This window comes from Podarcis gaigeae (assembly GCF_964106915.1).
Source record: "Podarcis gaigeae genome assembly, chromosome: 17".
Classification (NCBI taxonomy): Eukaryota; Metazoa; Chordata; class Lepidosauria; order Squamata; family Lacertidae; genus Podarcis; species Podarcis gaigeae.
The window spans coordinates 8,248,323-8,267,504 of NC_139694.1; the positions used below are offsets into that span (position 1 = coordinate 8,248,323).

Below are 19,182 nucleotides of genomic sequence, written 5' to 3' on the forward strand. Positions count from 1 at the left end.
GTGCAATTTGTGGAACAGGACCAAAGTCACCCACCAGAAAATGTACTTACTAGCCAGCCAGGGTCTCTACAATGGATGGATGACGAACTCCCAGAAAGGGTTGTTTCCTACCATCCATCCGCCCACCCCTTCACGGGTAGATGAAGGAGGAGTGGGGAAAGCAGGTTAGTGGTGGTCAGGGCACATCCGAACTATCAGCTGTCATGGGACCTGTTCCTTGAAGTTCATAATTGGCATGGTTTTCCTCTAGCAAGTGCTGCCGCCACACAAATCTCATTTCTGCAGTCAGGCAATTTGGTCCATTTCAGTTCGCCTTTTAGCCTATAGGGCAAAGGTCTTGAAGGAGGATGTTGTGCAACTGCACAAACTTTGCCCAACTGGTCTGAGTGAGCACAATTTCCGTCTTTTTGTGTTGGATACAACTATTTTTATTTGAGAACAATACAACCCACCTGTTGCTAATTCCCTCTTGTCCAAAGTTATAAGAGCAAACACGGCTTGGCTGCCGGGCTCCCAGCTGTCACCAGGCTCAGTAAACTGTAACCCCATTGATTTCTTAACAGGGGTCTATTACATATTAATGCTCACCAGTTCTCGCCATATGTTGCTGGTGGCCAAACAGGAAGCCTTTCAGTTCTCTCTTGGTTGCATGTGGCCTGATTGCTCTGCAGGTCCTTTGTGGGCAGGATCCTGGCTCGGGAGGGTAAAACAAACTTGTTCTTAAGGCCTTTAACAGCAGCCCAACATTAATAAAGGTGTGATGAAGTTTTTCCCATCACTATTTCTGGTGCTATGTCAGAACAAACCGTTGCCTGCTTAGTACATTAGGCTTAAAAAGGTAAAGGGACCCCTGACCGTTAGGTCCAGTCGTGGCCGACTCTGGGGTTGCAGCGCTCACCTCGCTTTATTGGCCGAGGGAGCCGGCGTACAGCTTCCAGGTCATGTGGCCAGCATGACCAAGCCACTTCTGGTGAACCAGAGCAGCGCACGGAAATGCCATTTACCTTCCTGCCAGAGCGGTACCTATTTATCTACTTGCACTTTGACGTGCTTTCGAACTGCTAGGTTGGCAGGAGCAGGGACCGAGCAACGGGAGCTCACCCCGTTGTGGGGATTCGAACCGCCGACCTCCTGATCAGCAAGTCCTAGGCTCTGTGGTTTAACCCACAGCACCACTAGCATAAATGCACAGGATCTGGGTCAGTAAGTAACTGTCAAACTGACTTGCATAGAGCCACTGATCACCCCTCCAACCTACTGCAAACTGGTTGGTAAAAAAAAACATACCTTGAGTATGAAATTCATGCTGCCTCCTCCAACATGAATCATTGTTGAACGCACTGTAGATACAGTGGTACCTCGGGTTAAGAACTTAATTCGTTCTGGAGGTCCGTTCTTAACCTGAAACTGTTCTTAATCTGAGGTACCACTTTAGCTAATGGGGCCTCCTGCCGCCGCACGATTTCTGTTCTCATCCTGAAGCAAAGTTCTTAACCTGAGGCACTATTTCTGGGTTACCGGAGTCTGTAACCTGAAGCCTCCAGGTACCACTGTACATGAAGAAATTCTGGAGCTGAAACTCTCCCTCACACACCTGATTTCTACATCAATAAAAGCTGTACCTGTTTAATTTCTGAGTGCCAAGCTGTTGTTAAGCATTCAGAAGCAAGACTAGAAAAACAGTAAGGAAAGTTCTATTGAGAGGTATTGTTTATTTCAGGTTCTCAGTTCTCTCAGCTGATTGCGCCTCTCAATTTATCTTTGTTAATTTAATCAAATAGAAAGATGGATTGCTGAATGGTTACAGTGATGGTATAATTTATAATATAACTTGGGGTCAGCTATGGTTGCCCATGACCCAAATCTAGCCTCTGAAATACTATCTGGGCTTCTCAACTTCAACCCTCTAGGCAGAAGAGTTACAGATAAGTAGTATTATGGTGATGGGACCTCATAGCAAGCCTGCTGGGGAAGGGAATATCAGGATGTAGTCCAACAGGAAGGCTAGTCATCAGCCAGGGGTGAAAAGTCTCTTCTGCAAACCCTTCCAGTCCACTTATCTTGCCTGATCCCGGTGCTAAGTCCATCAAAAAACCACCTTGTTTTGGCTGCCAGATCCATATTCTATGGGAAATTGGGAAGGTGTCCAAACCAGTCCTGATATGACTAATAAACCAGATGTTGTGTTCTTATGCATGGCACAAAGCCTGTAATGTAAACTCTCAATTGTTCCTCTCCTTCCTCTGTAGACCATTTGGCTGGTAGGGTTTTAACGCTTCCTTGATTGCCTCAATGCAGGTTTCTTGAAGGAAAGGATGTTTACCAGATCGCAGGCCTTTACCCTAGAAAGTAAAACCTGCCACACTATTCACAATCCTCACAGTGGGAAAAACACATACTCACCTGACCTTTTGCCCATGATCAGATACATGCAGTTTCCAAAATGGAAAATAATCCCCATGAGAGGACAAGTTGCCTTATGAAGCAGTACTTATGAGCAGGCATAGGCAAACTCCGGCCCTCCAGATGTTTGGGACTACAATTCCCATCATCCCTAGCTAACAGGGTCAGTGGTCAGGGATGATGGGAATTGTAGTCTCAAACATCTGCAGGGCCGGAGTTTGCCTATGCCTGCTTATGAGTCTCCTGTAAATATTACACAAGAGTAGTGCATCTGGAGCAAGACAGCTGCTGGAGCCACTAAACCTTGCTGGGGGCCCTATACACCACCAAAGCTTATCAGCTTCTCCTAATAGCCATTTCAATGTGTGAGTATGCTGCTGCTCATTGTAAAGGTATCAAAATTCTTTTATGTTCTAGGAGTTTGATCTGGACAACTCAGTGATTATAATATTTTTTTTTACATAATGGTAGGGTACTGTAGGTTGCCAGTCCCTAGACCCTGGCAAACCACACGGAGGCAACTTTTGTTTCCTTTTTTTCTTTCAAGTTTTCTTATAAACAGTGCTTTTTCCAGCCGGAACTCGCTGGAACTCAGTTCCAGCACCTCTCAGGTGGGTGCCATTGCCATTAGAAGAGAACAAGGGCTGAGTTCTGGAACCTCTTTCCCTAGAAAAATATTTTAAAAATGGGTCTATCTGAATGTGAGAGATGAATGGAACCATTTCTTCTCTCTCCTTCAAGAAAATGCTCCACATTTTTCAGTATATGACATAGAGCAGTGTTTCCCAACCCTGGTTCTCCAGATGTTTTCAGACTACAATCCCCAGCATCCCTGACCACCGGTCTTGCTAGCTAGGGATGATGGGAGTTGTAGTCCAAAAACAGCTGAAGCTCCAAGGTTGGGAAACACTGATATAGAGTATGGGACAGAGTACCCATTCCTTCAGTGTAATGTGGTACAGAGCATGGTCTTTGCTATGACTGTTCAGGGCAGCTAACCAATTACAGGTCCATGGACACTGCAGTTATCATCCTTACGCCGTTTATCCATACAGTTCTTTAATGTAAACAGTAAGCTTCATTTAAGGGACGCGGGTGGCGCTGTGGGTTAAACCACAGAGCCTAGGACTTGCCGATCAGAAGGTCGGCAGTTCGAATCCCTGCAACGGGGTGAGCTCCCGTTCCTCGGTCCCAGTTCCTGCCAACCTAGCAGTTCGAAAGCATGTCAAAGTGCAAGTAGATAAATAGGTACCGCTCCGGTGGGAAGGTAAACTACATTTCCGTGCGCTGCTCTGGTTCGCTAGAAGCGGCTTAGTCATGCTGGCCACATGACCTGGAAGCTGTACGCCGGCTCCCTCAGCCAATAAAACGAGATGAGCGCCGCAACCCCAGAGTCAGTCACGACTGGACCTAATGGTCAGGGGTCCCTTTACCTTTTAAGCTTCCTTTATCTCCATTAATGCTTTGCTGCCCAAATGACTTTCACCTCCAAATCAATGCTTTCCCACACTTTCCCCTTCCTCAATCTGGATTTTCTCTTTTGAAGTACAGTGGTACCTTGGGTTACATACGCTCCAGGTTACATACCCTTCAGGTTACAGACTCCACTAACCCAGGAGTAGTACCTCGGGTTAAGAACTTTGCTTCAGGTTGAGAACAGAAATCGGGCTCGGGCGGCGCAGCAGCAGCGGGAGGCCCCATTAGCTAAAGTGGTGCTTCAGGTTAAGAAGAGTTTCAGGTTAAGAACGGACCTCCGGAACGAATTAAGTACTTAACCCGAGGTACCCCTGTATATATTTTATGAGAAAATCCAGATTGAGGGAGGGGGAAGTGTGGGAAGGCAGTGGTTTGAAGGGGAAAGTCATAAGGACAACTAAGAACTAACCCAGGTACAAGTAAACTCACCCCTCTCCACATTACATGGCAGTATGGATGAACTCACAGAGAGGGTTGAAGAGGAAAGGATTTGCTTTTGTTTTTAATGGGTGCAGGAAGAGATGCAGGAAATGCTCACTTCCCTGAAAATGAGAGAGCACACTTCCTTTTTGCTCAATTTATTTCTCTTCTTCAAGTTACCTTCCTTCTCTGTTTCTACATCTATGAGGCTGGTGATCCCTCTGGGCAGGGTAAAGTTGGAGCAGGGCTGGCAGGAAGGCTTGAGTGTGCAAAGCTGGATGGGTTTGGTGAGACATACAATACTTCCAGGCAGTCAAACATTATGGGATACGTGCTCCTCATGTGTGCATCCACACAGCACTGCTGCCATCAAAACACCGTACTCTTTTTCTCTGTCGCCAATGGCTTCTTTGCAGTATCTGAACAGCCTGTGTATAAAATTAAGCCGCCATCCGGAATCACGCAGAATGTTGCTGGGTTTTTTTTAATAGAAAATATATTAGGATATTTCACAGCGAATAAGCCTCTGCCCCAAGATTGAGCACATTCACTAGGAAAGCAAAACAACAACAAAATCTCACAAGAATGAAACCCTCCTCCCATTTAGGAAATACACATACCTTCTTCTTTTTTCTTTTTTTAATTTACCTCCAAGAGTAACCCAGGAAGCAATACACTTGGTGGTGGAATCCAGCAGTATTGTCTGTTTACAACACTCATAATGGTATTTATCCTGAAATGTACATAGGTTTTGATCTTTGCGTTGTGTTTGTACATGAAATACGGTCAGTTTCACGCAATTATCATTCCACAGACGGGACGGGAGGTGTGTGACATTTTCTGTTTAAGGAAGCGCTTAGTCCATTGCCCTTAGAACTAACGACGCCCTTTTCACACACTATGGAGAATCAAAGGAGCTGAAGGTGTTTCAGCGACTTGCAGAGAGAAGGTGGATCTGCGGCGGCTAAATACTGGCAGCACAGCCAGTCCTCCAGCTCAACGCTCCGCTCAGCGTCCACCGCCCTCTCGGCAAACTTCATCATGAGCAACGCCCGCTTCATGTCGATCCAGTTGCGAAGCGCTTCCTCGTGGTTAAGGGCCTGATCCGTCAAGTCTTTCCGGGGACCCCACAGCAGGCACTGCAGGATCTGCTTGGCCTCCACGATGCGGATACGTTTGATGGGGTCTGCTTCCAGCAGCAAGTGAGCCAGCTGCTGGAGCCCCCGAGAATAAATGGAGAGGTGCGGCAGCGGGGGAAGGTCGTCCTGGCTGTACTCCTGCTCCCGGAGGTGGGCTTTCACTTCGAAGGGGTTGGGCTGGTGCAAAAGCTCATAGATGAGGATGCCGGTTTGGAACTCGTCGAATTTTTTGTACTGGGAGGCAGAGACGATCTCCGGGGCCAAGCGAGCCTGGTTCTTTTTCGCTTTGGACTCGGCGGCGCCCGGCTTCTGCTTGGCTTTCAAAAAGTTGCTGATGATGAGCCGCGGCAGATGTTTGTCCTCTCTGCTTTTGCTGCAGCTGGGGGGAGGTCTGCAGTGGACCAGCAGCAAGTTCTCGAGGCAAAGGTCTCTGTGGATGACGCTGTACTCCTTGAGGTGTTCCAGCCCATTGCAGAGTTGCAGGAGAAGGAAACACACCCGCCGCTCATACAGTTCTGGCTTCGCTTTGTGGAAAGGGCCGGAACCCCTCACAAAGTCTGCAGCAGTCTGGTGCGGGACCTCGCGGGTGATGACAACCACGCAGTCTTGCTCGGTGGTGGCGCGGGAGGGGCCCTGGACGTCTGCGGAAGCATTTTTCAGCATGCTGGAGGGCACCGTGGCAACAAAATGGCCACAGTCCTGCTGGATGTTGAAGTGCACCGGGACGGAAGGGCTGCAGCAGGACGTTGCGGCTTTCGTGTCTTGAGTTTTACATATCTGTGAATGGAAAGCAGGAAAGGAACAGAAGCGAAGTGTATGGTCAGTTCCGTTTGGGATAGGGAAGGAGGTAAGGGAATAAAAAACTTGATTCAGGGAAATGTGAACCCACAAAAGCATCAGGGTCTGAATGTATGTAGGCACTGATCAGGCCACTATTGTTATTCGGATGGTGAGGATGACGATGACGATGATGATAATAATAATAATAATAATAATAATAATAATAATAATAATAATACAGTGGTACCTGGGGTTACATACGCTTCAGGTTACATACTCCACTAACCCAGAAATAGTGCTTCAGGTTAAGAACTTTGCTTCAGGATAAGAACAGAAATCGGGCTCCGGCAGCGCGGCGGCAGCAGGAGGTCCCATTAGCTAAAGTGGTGCTTCAGGTTAAGAACAGTTTCAGGTTAAGAATGGACCTCTGGAGTGAATTAAGTACTTAACCTGAGGTACCACTGTAATAATAATTACAATAAGTTGAGAATAAACATGGCCAATTATTATTGGTTCGCATCCAACTAAGGTTTCCTCAGCGCATGGGTGGAATTCAATGTGGTGCTAAGGAGATTGTGGGGTTCTCCTAACCCACCAAAATGGACCTGGAAGAGGCACAACAGGCAAATCTGGAGAGGAGATGGGGGAAAGTTGTGTTGCACTACATACAAGTCCTTGCACTGACTTCAGGTAATGGAAGCAGGTAGTTCAACGTGGGCCACTGACAGAAATTTCCATTTGTCCACTCTGAGTTTGACGACTGTTGGATACAACCTAATAATATCAATATTATCCTTTCGTTCCTCCCTAAAGGAGACCAGGGTAGCAAACAACTGCAACAACAAAATACAAACATTTAAAAATAAACCACAACATCTAGAAAGCACCATGTTGACTACTCCATCCTAAAGGCTTACCAAAGTCTCACTTCACCAAAACTGATATAATTTTCTTAAAAAATTATCTCTGCCAAAACTTGGATAAAAATTCAAAATAAAACATAAAAGGTAAAGGTAAAGGTAAAGGGACCCCTGACCATTAGGTCCAGTTGTGACTGACTCAGGGGTTGCGGCACTCATCTCGCTTTATTGGCCGAGGGAGCCGGCGTACAGCTTCCGGGTCATGTGGCCAGCATGACTAAGCCGCTTCTGGCAAACCAGAGCAGCACACGGAAACACTGTTTACCTTCCCGCCAGAGCGGTACCTATTTATCTACTTGCACTTTGAGGTGCTTTCGAACTGCTAGGTTGGCAGGAGCAGGGACCGAGCAACGGGAGCTCACCCCGTCATGGGGATTCGAACCGCTGACCTTCTGATCATCAAGCCCTAGGCTCTGTGGTTTAACCCACAGCGCCACCCGCGTCTCCTAAGCAACTTAGTGGTTCCACTGGGGCTCAAACCCAGGACCTTCTGCGTGTAAAGCAGAACATACACACGCACAAAAAACATATTAAGCAGCAGAGTAAGAAGCAATGGGGGTCCGGGAAAAGTTCAAAAACACCCAGATCTATAATAAAGGTAAAAATAACTTTAACAACTAGGGAAACTCCCCGAAGGAAGTCTTTATCTTAGTGTCTACAACTGAGTAACCAGACAACGTGAACTTAGAAACTGAGGGTGCATCTACACCTTTAGACGGTTGCACTGTTGTCATTTCAATTTTGCCTTCATGAGGCTGTAGCTAAAAGCTTAGTAATGGGGGATGGCTAAGGCACACCAAAGATGGGGACGAGGACCATTGTAACTCAGTGGAAAACAGCCAAACCCAAAATAAAAGCTGGCTGATACAGTTTCCTTAATTCTTCTAAAATTACTCTGCCCCCCCCCCCCACTTTCCAAGGGGTAAAGTCAAATGTCTTGCATCAAATCCTGGGCCACTTTTAAAGCCAACCAATTTATTATGTTATATATGAAGCAGAATCTAGGTCCACTTTTCGTTGCTCCTATTTTCTTAAGTTTAAATAAAACGAAGCAGCATGGTCCAAAACCTCCCAAAACTTTATTTATTCAATTTATTTATTTTGTACCCTTCACTCCAAATGGGTCAAGGGCAGGCTGCAAAAACGTCGCCAGCAAAACTGGTATGATTTGCAGTACAATAATAAAACGAAAGCCTCAAAGCACAGGGTTGGACGATCTCCAGGTGGAGCCTATTCAGCAAACCGTTGGCATACTCCTGAGCTGCATCTGTGGCGTGATGGGCACACAGCAACATGCCTGGCACACTGCAGCAAGTCCAGACATTATTCAGGGGCCTTCCTACTTCTCACTTGGAAGTATCCAGCAGAGGCAAATAGAAATAGAAATACCGTATTTTTTGCTCCATAAGACGCACCATTTTTTCGCCCCATAAGACGCACCTGACCATAAGACGCACCTAGTTTTTGGAGGAGGAAAACAAGAAAAAAAAAAATCCGAATCTCAAAAGCCAGAACAGCAAGAGGGATTGCTGTGCAGCAAAAGCAGCGAACCCTCTTGCTGTTCTGGCTTCTGGGATAGCTGTGCAGCCTGCATTCGCTCCATAAGACGCACACACATTTCCCCTTACGTTTTAGAAGGGAAAAAGTGAGTCTTATAGAGCAAAAAATACGGTACTTTATTGTCACTGTACCACTTGTTTACAGTGAGATCAAACGGGGCCCCCCACCCCTCCCACAATCTCTCAGTCCTTGTTACACTCTGTGTGTACGACCACCAACCCCGAAGATCAGCTGCAATGTTGCTGTCTTCCATTCAGCAGCCTCATGGCCCATGGGTAGAAACTGGTCTTTAACCTGTTGGTGCAGCTTATCATGCTTCTCTATCTCCTGGGCAGGAGATTAAAAGGGTGCTGGCAAGGGTGTGAGTCATCCCCGAGAATGTTCCTCGCTCTTCTGAGGCAACGGTCTCCTGCGATAACATCTAGCGGACTCAGGGGACAGCCCATGATATCCTGTGCTGTCTTCACCACCCTCTGTAGGGACTTTCTGTCCATGGCTGTCAAACCAGCGTACCACACCGTAATACAGTATGAGAGAACACTTTCTATTGTGGACCGATAGAAGGAAATCATCAGTTGCTGTCTAACATTGTTCTTTCACAAGACCCTAAGGAAATGAAATCTGTTGGGCCTTCCTAACCACCTGGGCTGTATTGACCTTCCAAGTAAGATCTTCACTAAGAGGGACTCCCAGGAATTTAAAGGAGAAGCCACTATTGGAAGCACAGATGGGCCAGGATAGCTCCGTCAGTAGAGCATGAGACTCTTAATCTCTCAGGGTTGTGGGTTCAAGACCCACACTGGGCAAAAAGATTCCTGGTCCCTTCAATTCTATGATTCATGTTGAACCCTCCATGAAAATATTATTTGTTTAGATGAGTAATAATATTTGTTTAGATTTGTTCGGTTAAGTATGTTTAGAAAATAATATTTGTTTAAATAAAACAAGGTATTGAGTCCAAAAGAGGTACAGAAGGATCCACAAATAATAACAGCAATTGATGTAAAGCGCCTTCCATTTAGAGACCAAGTTGTTTCTCTTGCTTCCTAATAGCATCAGTGGCTGGGAATGAGTCTAATGAAATCTCTGGACAGCAAATTCATTTTAAGTGGATTCCACATGGTAATATTATTCATTATTGGTTGTGAGGTGCTCTTGCCTGCTCTGAGACATTGATGGGCTCCTTTAGGCTATGCAGCACATTTCCCTGCTGCTATTGTTCTCCAGAGCTGCGCTGCTGTGTACAATCAGACTGTGTAGAATCCCGTTGGCGGTAATAGGATGGAAGCAGCCCAAAGGAGCGCAGGGACTGCAGCCTCTCTTTCCTACCTTATCCAAATGCACTGTGCAGAAGTAATAATCAAGTAACAAACAAGCAAACTAACCGAAGAGTCTGATCACGTGACTGAATTACAAGCATGTTTATAGGGCTACCACAGAGGAATATATTTTGAGAGCCAAACTAGACAATTGGCAGAAGAATGGGATTTGGAAACCTGAGTCTCCGCAGAGCATCTATAAAAGCTTTGGTTGGGGTGAGCAGAGAGAAAGGAGGGTGAAATTTGGAGGGGGAAAGTAGCAAGCGCTGCCATCCATTTCTCCCCCTTTGTTTTCTCTTCCAGGCCTTCCCACCCTCACCCACCCCCAACTACAGCACACATGCTGGGAAAGGAAAAAGGGAGAAGTAGTGATGCTTTGGAATTATGGTGCTGGAGGAGACTCTTGAGAGTCCCATGGACTGCAAGAAGATCAAACCTCTCCATTCTTAAGGAAATCAGTCCTGAGTGCTCACTGGAAGGACAGATTGTGAAGCTGAGGCTCCAATACTTTGGCCACCTCATGAGAAGAGAAGACTCCCTGGAAAAGACCCTGACGTTGGGAAAGATGGAGGGCACAAGGAGAAGGGGATGACAGAGGACAAGATGGTTGGATAGTGTTCTCGAAGCTACTAACATGAGTTTGACCAAACTGCGGGAGGCAGTGGAAGACAGGAGTGCCTGGCGTGCTCTGGTCCAGGGGGTCACGAAGAGTCGGACACGACTAAACGACAACAAGTGGGTGGGAGAAGGGTTAAGCAGCCCTCCCCTTGCTACTGTGCACCTTGAAATTGAGCTCCCTGCACCTCTTTTTACATCTTTGGTAGAGAGCCATATTCTTAAGACCCTGGTCTTCTGTTGAAGATAAAAGGAAGATTTTTTTTTTTTTTTTTGGAAAAGAGAATACTTTGGCTCCATTTCCCCCACAATTCATGCATATGAGTTGAAGCACTAGCAGGGTCTAGGGTTCTAAGGCATGACAGGAAGCTCATCTTAGCTCAAACTTTGAAACAGGCTTGTCGAAGCCTGACTTGAGGCAACAATCAGATCTGTAGCTTCTTTCATGTCTGCAGTCAGTGCAACAATATCACATTCACAGGGAAAGAAAAAGGAAAGGCACAAAAGCCCTGAAACCACTGTCTGTCAGAAATATTCCAGCGACGAAAATGAAAGCATTCCAAAAAGTTGCCTAGCTACATTTCCCCACTTAGAACTCGCACACACAGCAGCGGAGCTTGTATCTCAGTTCTTTGGCTCAGCTTTAGCATGCTACTGTCTGCCAGAGTCAGACAATAAAGGCGCATTTTGTAATGCAGGGACACACACGTGTGGTCTGCGACAAACACAAAACGAGGTTTGTCTCCTTCCCTCGCCATCACGCTCCCTCTGTAGCGTGCATCCACTGGGAGCCCAAACTGAGTGAAGTAAGCCGAGTGGCAGAAAGGAAGGCCTTTGTGAAATGGGCATCAACGCAGACGCCCCTGTGTGTGATGCATTGAAAATGAGCCCCGCAATTCACACAGGGGGGAGAAAAAGATGTTGGGACTAGAAATTATGCAGTTTCAGGCCCTCTTAAGGTCTAAGCCTCTAAGCCAAAATTAGACAGGCACATAACGTCATGATGCTTAGACACACACTCAAGACAATTTTATTCAAGAAGGCTTTACCACGCAGTGTGTGTGTGTGTGTGTTGCTAATGGAATTTAACGAAGATCATGGCCACTGGGCCCATCACCTCCTGGCAAATAGAAGGGGAAGAAATGGAGGCAGTGAGAGATTTTACTTCCTTGGGCTCCACTGCAGATGGTGACAGCAGTCATAAAATTAAAAGACGCCTGCTTCTTGGGAGAAAAGCAGTGACAAACCTAGACAGCATCTTAAAAAGCAGAGACAACACCTTGCCAACAAAGGCCTGTATAGTTAAAGCTATGGTTTTCCCAGTAGTGATGTATGGAAATGAGAGCTGGACCATAAAGAAGGCTGATCGCTGAAGAACTGATGCTTTTGAATTCTGGTGCTGGAGGAGACTCTTGAGAGTCCCGTGGACTGCAAGAAGATTAAACCTCTCCATTCTTAAGGAAATCAGCCCTGAGTGCTCACTGGAAGGACAGATCCTGAAGCTGAGGCTCCAATACTTTGGCCACCTCATGAGAAGAGAAGACTCCCCGGAAAAGACCCTGATGTTGGGAAAGTTTGAGAGCACAAGGAGAAGGGGACGACCGAGGACGAGATGGCTGGACGGTGTTCTTGAAGCTACCAGCATGAGTTTGACCAAACTGTGGGAGGCAGTGGAAGACAGGAGTGCCTGGCGTGCTCTGGTCCATGGGGTCATGAAGAGTTGGACACAACTAAACGACTAAACAACAACAACAATTTGTAAATGGGGTTCTATGGTTTTCTAGACTTTATAATATATAGTTTTATCATTTTAGAGCTTTGTAGATATATTTTATTGCTTTTAGAAAGTGTTTTGTGTGTGTTAAGAAGTAAAACCTGCACAAATCCAGAATGCAGTCGCTAAGACAGCTGGATGGGGCCCCGTATGCCTCATCCTGACAAAACCTGAGGCCAAGTTGGTGCCAAATGTATTTTTTTTTCCTGCTTTCCTTTTCACACGCTGGGCAGAATAATAGTTTGAGTTCCTCACTTGAAGCTTTATGAATTTATATATTGTAACATCATGAACGGAAATCATTAATTATGTAGCTGTTGACTATGGGATTATTATTATAACTGAAATGCAACTGAGATTAATTAAGATTACAGAACGCAGTGATGTAAGATCAGAAGTGCACCCAAACCATCATGTGGGGAGCCACTTTAACTAAAATGTATTAATTGGAAGTTGATTGGTATTTTGATAATTGTATAATTTGGGAAATCATTGTTATTGTTATAATTTGGCTTTTATTGGGGTATATTGGGAAACTAATTTAAAGATTTTATTAAAAAAGAAGAATCCACCACATTATGAAAAAAATGACTTGCAAAACTGTATACTAGCCAGAACGGCAAATTAAAAATTAGGAGAAATTTCCACTAAAACGCCAGCTGACGTATTTTCATGAGGATTTAAAAACAAACAAACAAACAAAACTGTAGATTGCTGCAGAAACATGGAGAACTTAATTTAAGACTGGGGGAAATGAGAAACCGAGGGAACTGAAATTGGCAGATCCTTCTGTCCTCACTCACAGAAAAGAAGGCCAGGGAAAAGGTGGCCATGCCTGTTCATTCTGTTGGGGTTCATGCAAGAGAGAAAAAAAACAATCCTGGGAATCATGACCTGTGCCTCTTTTTTCCGCAAGCGACATTAAGCAATTTAGAACTCCTTGGATTGCAGAGATATAAGACTTGCCCACTCTTGGCAGTACATCAATTGGAAATCTAGGTATGAAGACTTGCTCCCAGCCCTGCTCTGTTATACCTGCGCTGTGAGGGTTGCCACGGCAACCAGGCCCAGCTGTGCCCTTTATTGCAGCCTCTCATCAGCCCTGCTTGCGAAAAAAGGAGAATTGCTGCTGGCAGGCTAATCAACGGATTGTGTGTAAACTCTGTGCTCCCTCTGGTTCTTATTGGGCAACTCTTGGAGCTCGACTCTCGAGTGTTTGCTTGTTCTGACCAGAAACTTTGGACTCTGTTCTTTGATCTCTGGTATTTTTAGGCAATTCACCTGCCCTGTACCTGGGGTTTTGCTAGGTGCTATTTGCCACTGAATTTTTGCGTGAAAGAAATTTTGAAGCGAACCTGGCGGTTCCTTCTTAGACAAAGCATCCTATGAATTCCCGCAGAATACAATAATAATATCACAGAACTATAGAGTTGGAAGGACCCCATTGGATCATCTAGTCCAACCCCCTGCAACATATATATTTTTAAGCAGACCAGCAAAATCCTTGGTACGTGTGTTCCTAAATAGAACCAGTTTGACAGCAGATTCCCCTCTAAAGCAAAATTCAAGCATATTTCAAGTTTCCTTATCAGGCAACACACCTGAAAAATTCTGAAAGAACCCAGTGGTACCTTGGGTTATGAATTTAATTCATTCTGGAGGTCCATTCTTAACCTGAAAACAGTACTTAAACTGAGGCATGCTTTCGCTAATGGGGCCTTCCGCCACCACATGATTTCCGTTCTCATCCTGGGGCAAAGTTCTCAATCTGAGGTACTACTTCTGGAGTTTGTAACCTGAAGTGTTTGTAACCCGAAGTATTTGTAACCCGAGGTAAAAGTCCAGTCACAGGCGACTCTGGGGTTGCGGCGTTCATCTCGCTTTATTGGCCGAGGGAGCCGGTGTACAGCTCCCGGGTCATGTGGCCAGCATGACTAAGCCGCTTCTGGCGAACCAGAGCAGCGCACGGAAACGCCGTTTACCTTCCCGCTGGAGTGGTACCTATTTATCTACTTGCACTTTGATGTGCTTTCGAACTGCTAGGTTGGCAGGAGCAGGGACCGAGCAACGGGAGCTCACCCCGTCGTGGGGATTCAAACCGTCAACCTTCTGATTGGCAACCTGAGGTACCACTGTATGTATAGGGTGTGTGTCCCCCCATCCTTGTGAAGGTCATCAGATCATTCAAGTTCATGGCAGCCAGAGACCAGTGAAAATAATAATAATAATAATTTATTATTTATATCCTACCCATCTGGCTGGGTTTCCCCAGCCACTCTGGGCAGCTTCCAACAAAACACTAAAATACAATAACCTATTAAACATTAAAAGCTTCCCTAAACAGTGCTGTCTTGAGATGTTTTCTACAAGTTTGGTAGTTATTTTTCTCTTTGACATCTGGTGGGAGGGCGTTCCACAGGGCGGGTGCCACTACCGAGAAGGCCCTCTGCCTGGTTCCCTGTAACTTGGCTTCTCCTAGTGAGGGAACCACCAGAAAAGGCCAAAAGCACAAAGCAAGTAATGACAAAATAAGCATTTTGCAACGACATACCTTCACGGCATAGGTGCTTGACGGATCTTTGGAGCAGGTGGCACAATAATATATGGCGTCCCCTGAATCACAGCAAGGCTTGTTGCACGTCAGCTTGAAGAGGGACCAGTTGTTCTCGCTGAAATGCAGCTCGCTCTTCTGGTCGTGCATGAAACAGTCCTCACACTTAGAAACGAGGCGGCGCAAGGATTCTGCATACAGCCCACCCAGCTTGGCGTACACCCCCTCTTTGTTGTCAATATTGCTGAGGAGGTTGTGGAGCTGAAAGCTAGAACCTGAGGAAACCGTGGTGTTCATGCTGTTCTGGGAGGAGGAACGAGGCGGCAAGTTTTTGCTCTGGCTACAGCAGGCGCCGCCATTCTTAGCAGAACAGGGATATGGGGAATGGGACCCTCTGAAGGCTTTCTCCAGTGACTCAGAAGAAGAAAATGTCTGGCGGTTGATTCCCAAGGTGGAGCCAAACGGAGGCTCCTCGCGGATGCAGACGTTACTTTCCGACTGACTGAAGTTCAGTTTGGGGCTTGTGGGACCTGAAGCTCTAGCTGGGGAAGCCGGGCCCCAGTAAAAACCATCCGGCGAAGAAACAGCTCTGCTGACGGTTTTCTTTTGCGGCAGAGGAGGCGGCTGTAAAGGTTTGCAGTGCGGCCTGTCTTTGCTGGGACATGCAGGGAAATGAGTTGAAGGAAAGGTCGGCTTCCCGGTACGGGTGGGTGAACGAAGGCTCGTTTTGCACAACTGTCCTGAAACACATTGCAGACAATAAAGCAATTATAAGCCGGGGACTCCCACCAGCACGGATAAAAAAAGATGTTTTACAATGTGAGGCCTAGATCAAGTTCCATCTAAAAAGGTAAGCATGCCAGCCTAGGGTAATGAAACTTTGCACCCAGATTAGCCTAGGATCATTTGTAGCAGCCAAAACAAGAATGGCCTTTGTACATGGGGTCAAAGTCACGCCGGAGCATGATAAAATTATGAGACATTATATGTGTGTCTGTATGGCGGCATCCCAGCCTCCTGGGTCCTGTGCTGTGACGAGGAGGGAGAGGAGCCTGTGTTGATGAATGTCCGTCCCCATGGCAGCCCAGGACCCGGGGGGGGGGGATGGGGGGCTGCCGCAGTGTGTATGACTGGCGATACAGAAATCAGCATGAAATTATCCGGCTGACTGTTTGAGCTTCTGCCTTCATTAGTAACGCAAAGCGATTAGGTTCCAAAAAGGGCACAATGAATAAAAATGATGGTTTGTAGAGAGAATTCTGAGAAAGGTGGCATTTATCGCCAGGAAAAGTGTTCGGTGTGTGCAATAAAAATTAAAAGCCGATTTCAAAGCACATGTTTTAATTTTAACTATTAAGAAAAAAGCAATAGGGAGTTAAGCGTATATGTGTGCACCTGGGCGGAGTGTAGACTTGTGGAAATCAACAGGACTAAATTAGTTGATTAAATTAAGTCACATTGATTTCAGTGGGTTTACTCCTAGCATGTCTACACCTCTCTATATATTGAGAAGTTCTCTCTTGGTTTAGCATTTCATCATTTTCTGTATTTTCTGCATTTTATCTACCAGTGCCATGTAAATTCACATTTAGTTATGGGTTTCCCTTCTCCCTGCCGTTGTCACACAGGGCTATACTATCTGCTTTTGATACTCAAGTAATATTAGATCCTTTCTATAATTTACTGAATGGCTCCCTCCCAACTGCCTGCCTGCTCCTCACCCCAAAACCACTTTTAAAAGCTGTTTTTCTCCTCCGTGGAAGTCCATGTCTGGATGTGACCCCTGCCAGGAGACAGAGAGATTTTGGGTGGAAAAAGATGGGTTGGGGTTCTGCTTCACCTTGCCTTTATAGGGAATAGGCTGGAGATGGATTAAGTCCTGCCATCATCACCATGTCTAGTTTATCTTCAGGGAAAGTGACTGACACTGGAGGTCATTCAGCAAGTTTCAGAGCTGAGTCCCAGGTCTCCCCATTTCAAGTTTCCATCCACTGCACCACACGTGGCTCTGGTATTAAGCCACAACATGTTTAAAATAGGTGATCTGGTTGCATATGCCTACGTTAAAGGTAAAGGGACCCCTGGGATGCGGGTGGCGCTGTGGGTTAAACCACAGAACCTAGGACTTGCCAAAGGTCGGCAGTTCGAATCCCCGCGATGGGGTGAGCTCCCGTTGCTCGGTCCCTGCTCCTGCCAACCTAGCAGTTCGAAAGTACGTCCAAGTACAAGTAGATAAATAGGTACCGCTCCGGCGGGAAGGTAAACAGCGTTTTCGTGCACTGCTCTGGTTCGCCAGAAGCGGCTTAGTCATGCTGGCCACATGACCCGGAAGCTGAACGCAGGCTCCCTTGGCCAATAAAGCGAGATGAGCGCAGCAACCCCAGAGTCGGCCACGACTGGACCTAACGGTCAGGGGTCCCTTTACCTTTACCTTAAAGGTACCCCTGACCATTAGGTCCAGTTGTGGATGTCTCTGGGGTTGCGTGCTCATCTCGCATATCTATAGGCCGAGAGAGTCGACATTTGTCCGCAGACAGCTTCTAGGTCAAGTGGCCAGCATGACTAAGCCACTTCTGGTGAACCAGAGCAGCACACGGAAACGCCATTTACCTTCCTGCCGGAGCAGTACCTATTTATCTACTTGCACTTTGACGTACTTTCGAACTGCTAGGTTGGCAGGAGCAGGGACCGAGCAACGGGAGCTCACCCTGTCACGGGGATTCGAACCGCCGACCTTCTGATCGGCAAGCCCTATGCCCTGTGGTTTAACCCACAGCACCACCCGCATCCCTTATGCCTACATTAGCCATTTGTAAACTAAAGTAAGTGACTTTTGAAAAGCAGAAGTGACCAGGAGAACAGCTTCTCACAAACCTTTGCTTATGCCATGCATGACAAGGTTTGTTCTCCAGCTCTCCCAAAATGGTGAGTCTTATCATCTTGCCCACAAATCCTGCCAGACATGTTCCCTATATACTAGGGATGAACAGGCAAACAACCCTATCTGATTTCTACAAGCAAAATCGGGGCAGGAAGTGCAGTTCCTCTTAAGCATCCCCTTCTTTGTAGAACAGGGTGGAATAAGGTGACCTGTCTAACGGGAGCTTTCTTCCTTTTCTGGGCAGAGTGCCTTTATTTCTCCTGCTTTGCATGGAGCAGAGTCTTCCAGGCCGTGCAGGGGAAAGCAAGGCACTTTGCCCAAGAAGCACTGTTGCTAGCCATGTTGGTTCCTGGCAAAGCTATCTTGTTTCCAACCCCCCCCCCCAACCCCCTTCTGCAGGGTAGGGATGGGCAAATTTGTCCATTTCTTATTTTTCCAATCTTACGTTTAGCTCTCCACATTTTGGCACCTCTTTGCCAATTTTCTTTTTAAGTCCTCATGAGAATATGTCAGCAATTCAGTGTGCAATTTTGCCTAATACACCTCAATTTCTCCTAACGTAATACGTTTTTCCTATACATTATCTAGTTGGAGAATTTCATCAGGAAATTCAGAGAAGTGTGGGTTTTGAAGGACGGCTTGGCTGCAGTGCAAGTTTGGGAGATTTGCCATGAAATGTGAACTGAACCCAATTTCTTCCCCACCCACAGAACACACTGTGTCTCAATGCTAACCAATGCCATGGGCTGGCTGGGTGCAGAGGAATGGTGGGAGGCACCAGCTGGGGAACCCCCAAGGAAACCCCCAGGGGAAGAAGGCTCAGAGCCAGGGGGTTGGTGGTGGGATGACAATGAGTGGCCAGAGGGAGAAAAGAGAGCAGACTGGGAGGAGGTGGTGTTGGAAGCTGAAGAGGTAACAGGGTTGTCAGGGAACTGCCATTGGCTCAGAGGTGAGAGTGGGAAGGGCAGATGGATTACAGAGAGCCTCCAAAAATCTTGGGGAGCAGGACTTCCTCAGCGGAGGAAGGAAGCCCCGCCTCTAGTGGGGAAGAGTTGCAGGGCTCGGGGGATGCAAGGCAGCGCCAGGACACCTTGCCTGAGCAAAGCGGGGAGGAGGGAGGTCCCCCTTTACCCAAGCCTTCCTTGCGCAGTCGGCTTTCGTGCAGAGAGGGGAGGCGTCGGCTGGGGGTCAAGAGACTACTCTGCTGGGGAAAGTTTAAGGACCGCCCACTCCCAGATTCTGCTAGTGAGTGAGCAAGACATGGAATAGAGGCGTTCTGCATTGAAAGGTTTTTGCACCAATAATAAAGACCAGTGAGGGATCTTGCCTGATCGCTCTTGAGCA

General features: G+C 46.8%; 1 protein-coding gene across 7 annotated transcripts in view; it reads right to left on the minus strand.

Moving 5' to 3' along the window:
* Positions 1–4,767: 4,767 nt before the first annotated feature.
* Positions 4,768–19,182, minus strand: part of PRAG1 (PEAK1 related, kinase-activating pseudokinase 1) — a 119,565-nt gene continuing 105,150 nt past the window's right edge. For all 7 annotated transcript variants that reach the window (XM_083718379.1, XM_083718376.1, XM_083718375.1 and 4 more), the window contains exons 5-6: positions 14,958–15,697; positions 4,768–6,215 (exon numbers count right to left, since the gene is read on the minus strand). In XM_083718379.1, coding sequence (XP_083574505.1) covers positions 5,208–6,215; positions 14,958–15,697 — 1,748 coding nt within the window. In that variant the 3' untranslated portion in view covers positions 4,768–5,207. The remainder of the gene's footprint in view (positions 6,216–14,957; positions 15,698–19,182) is intronic.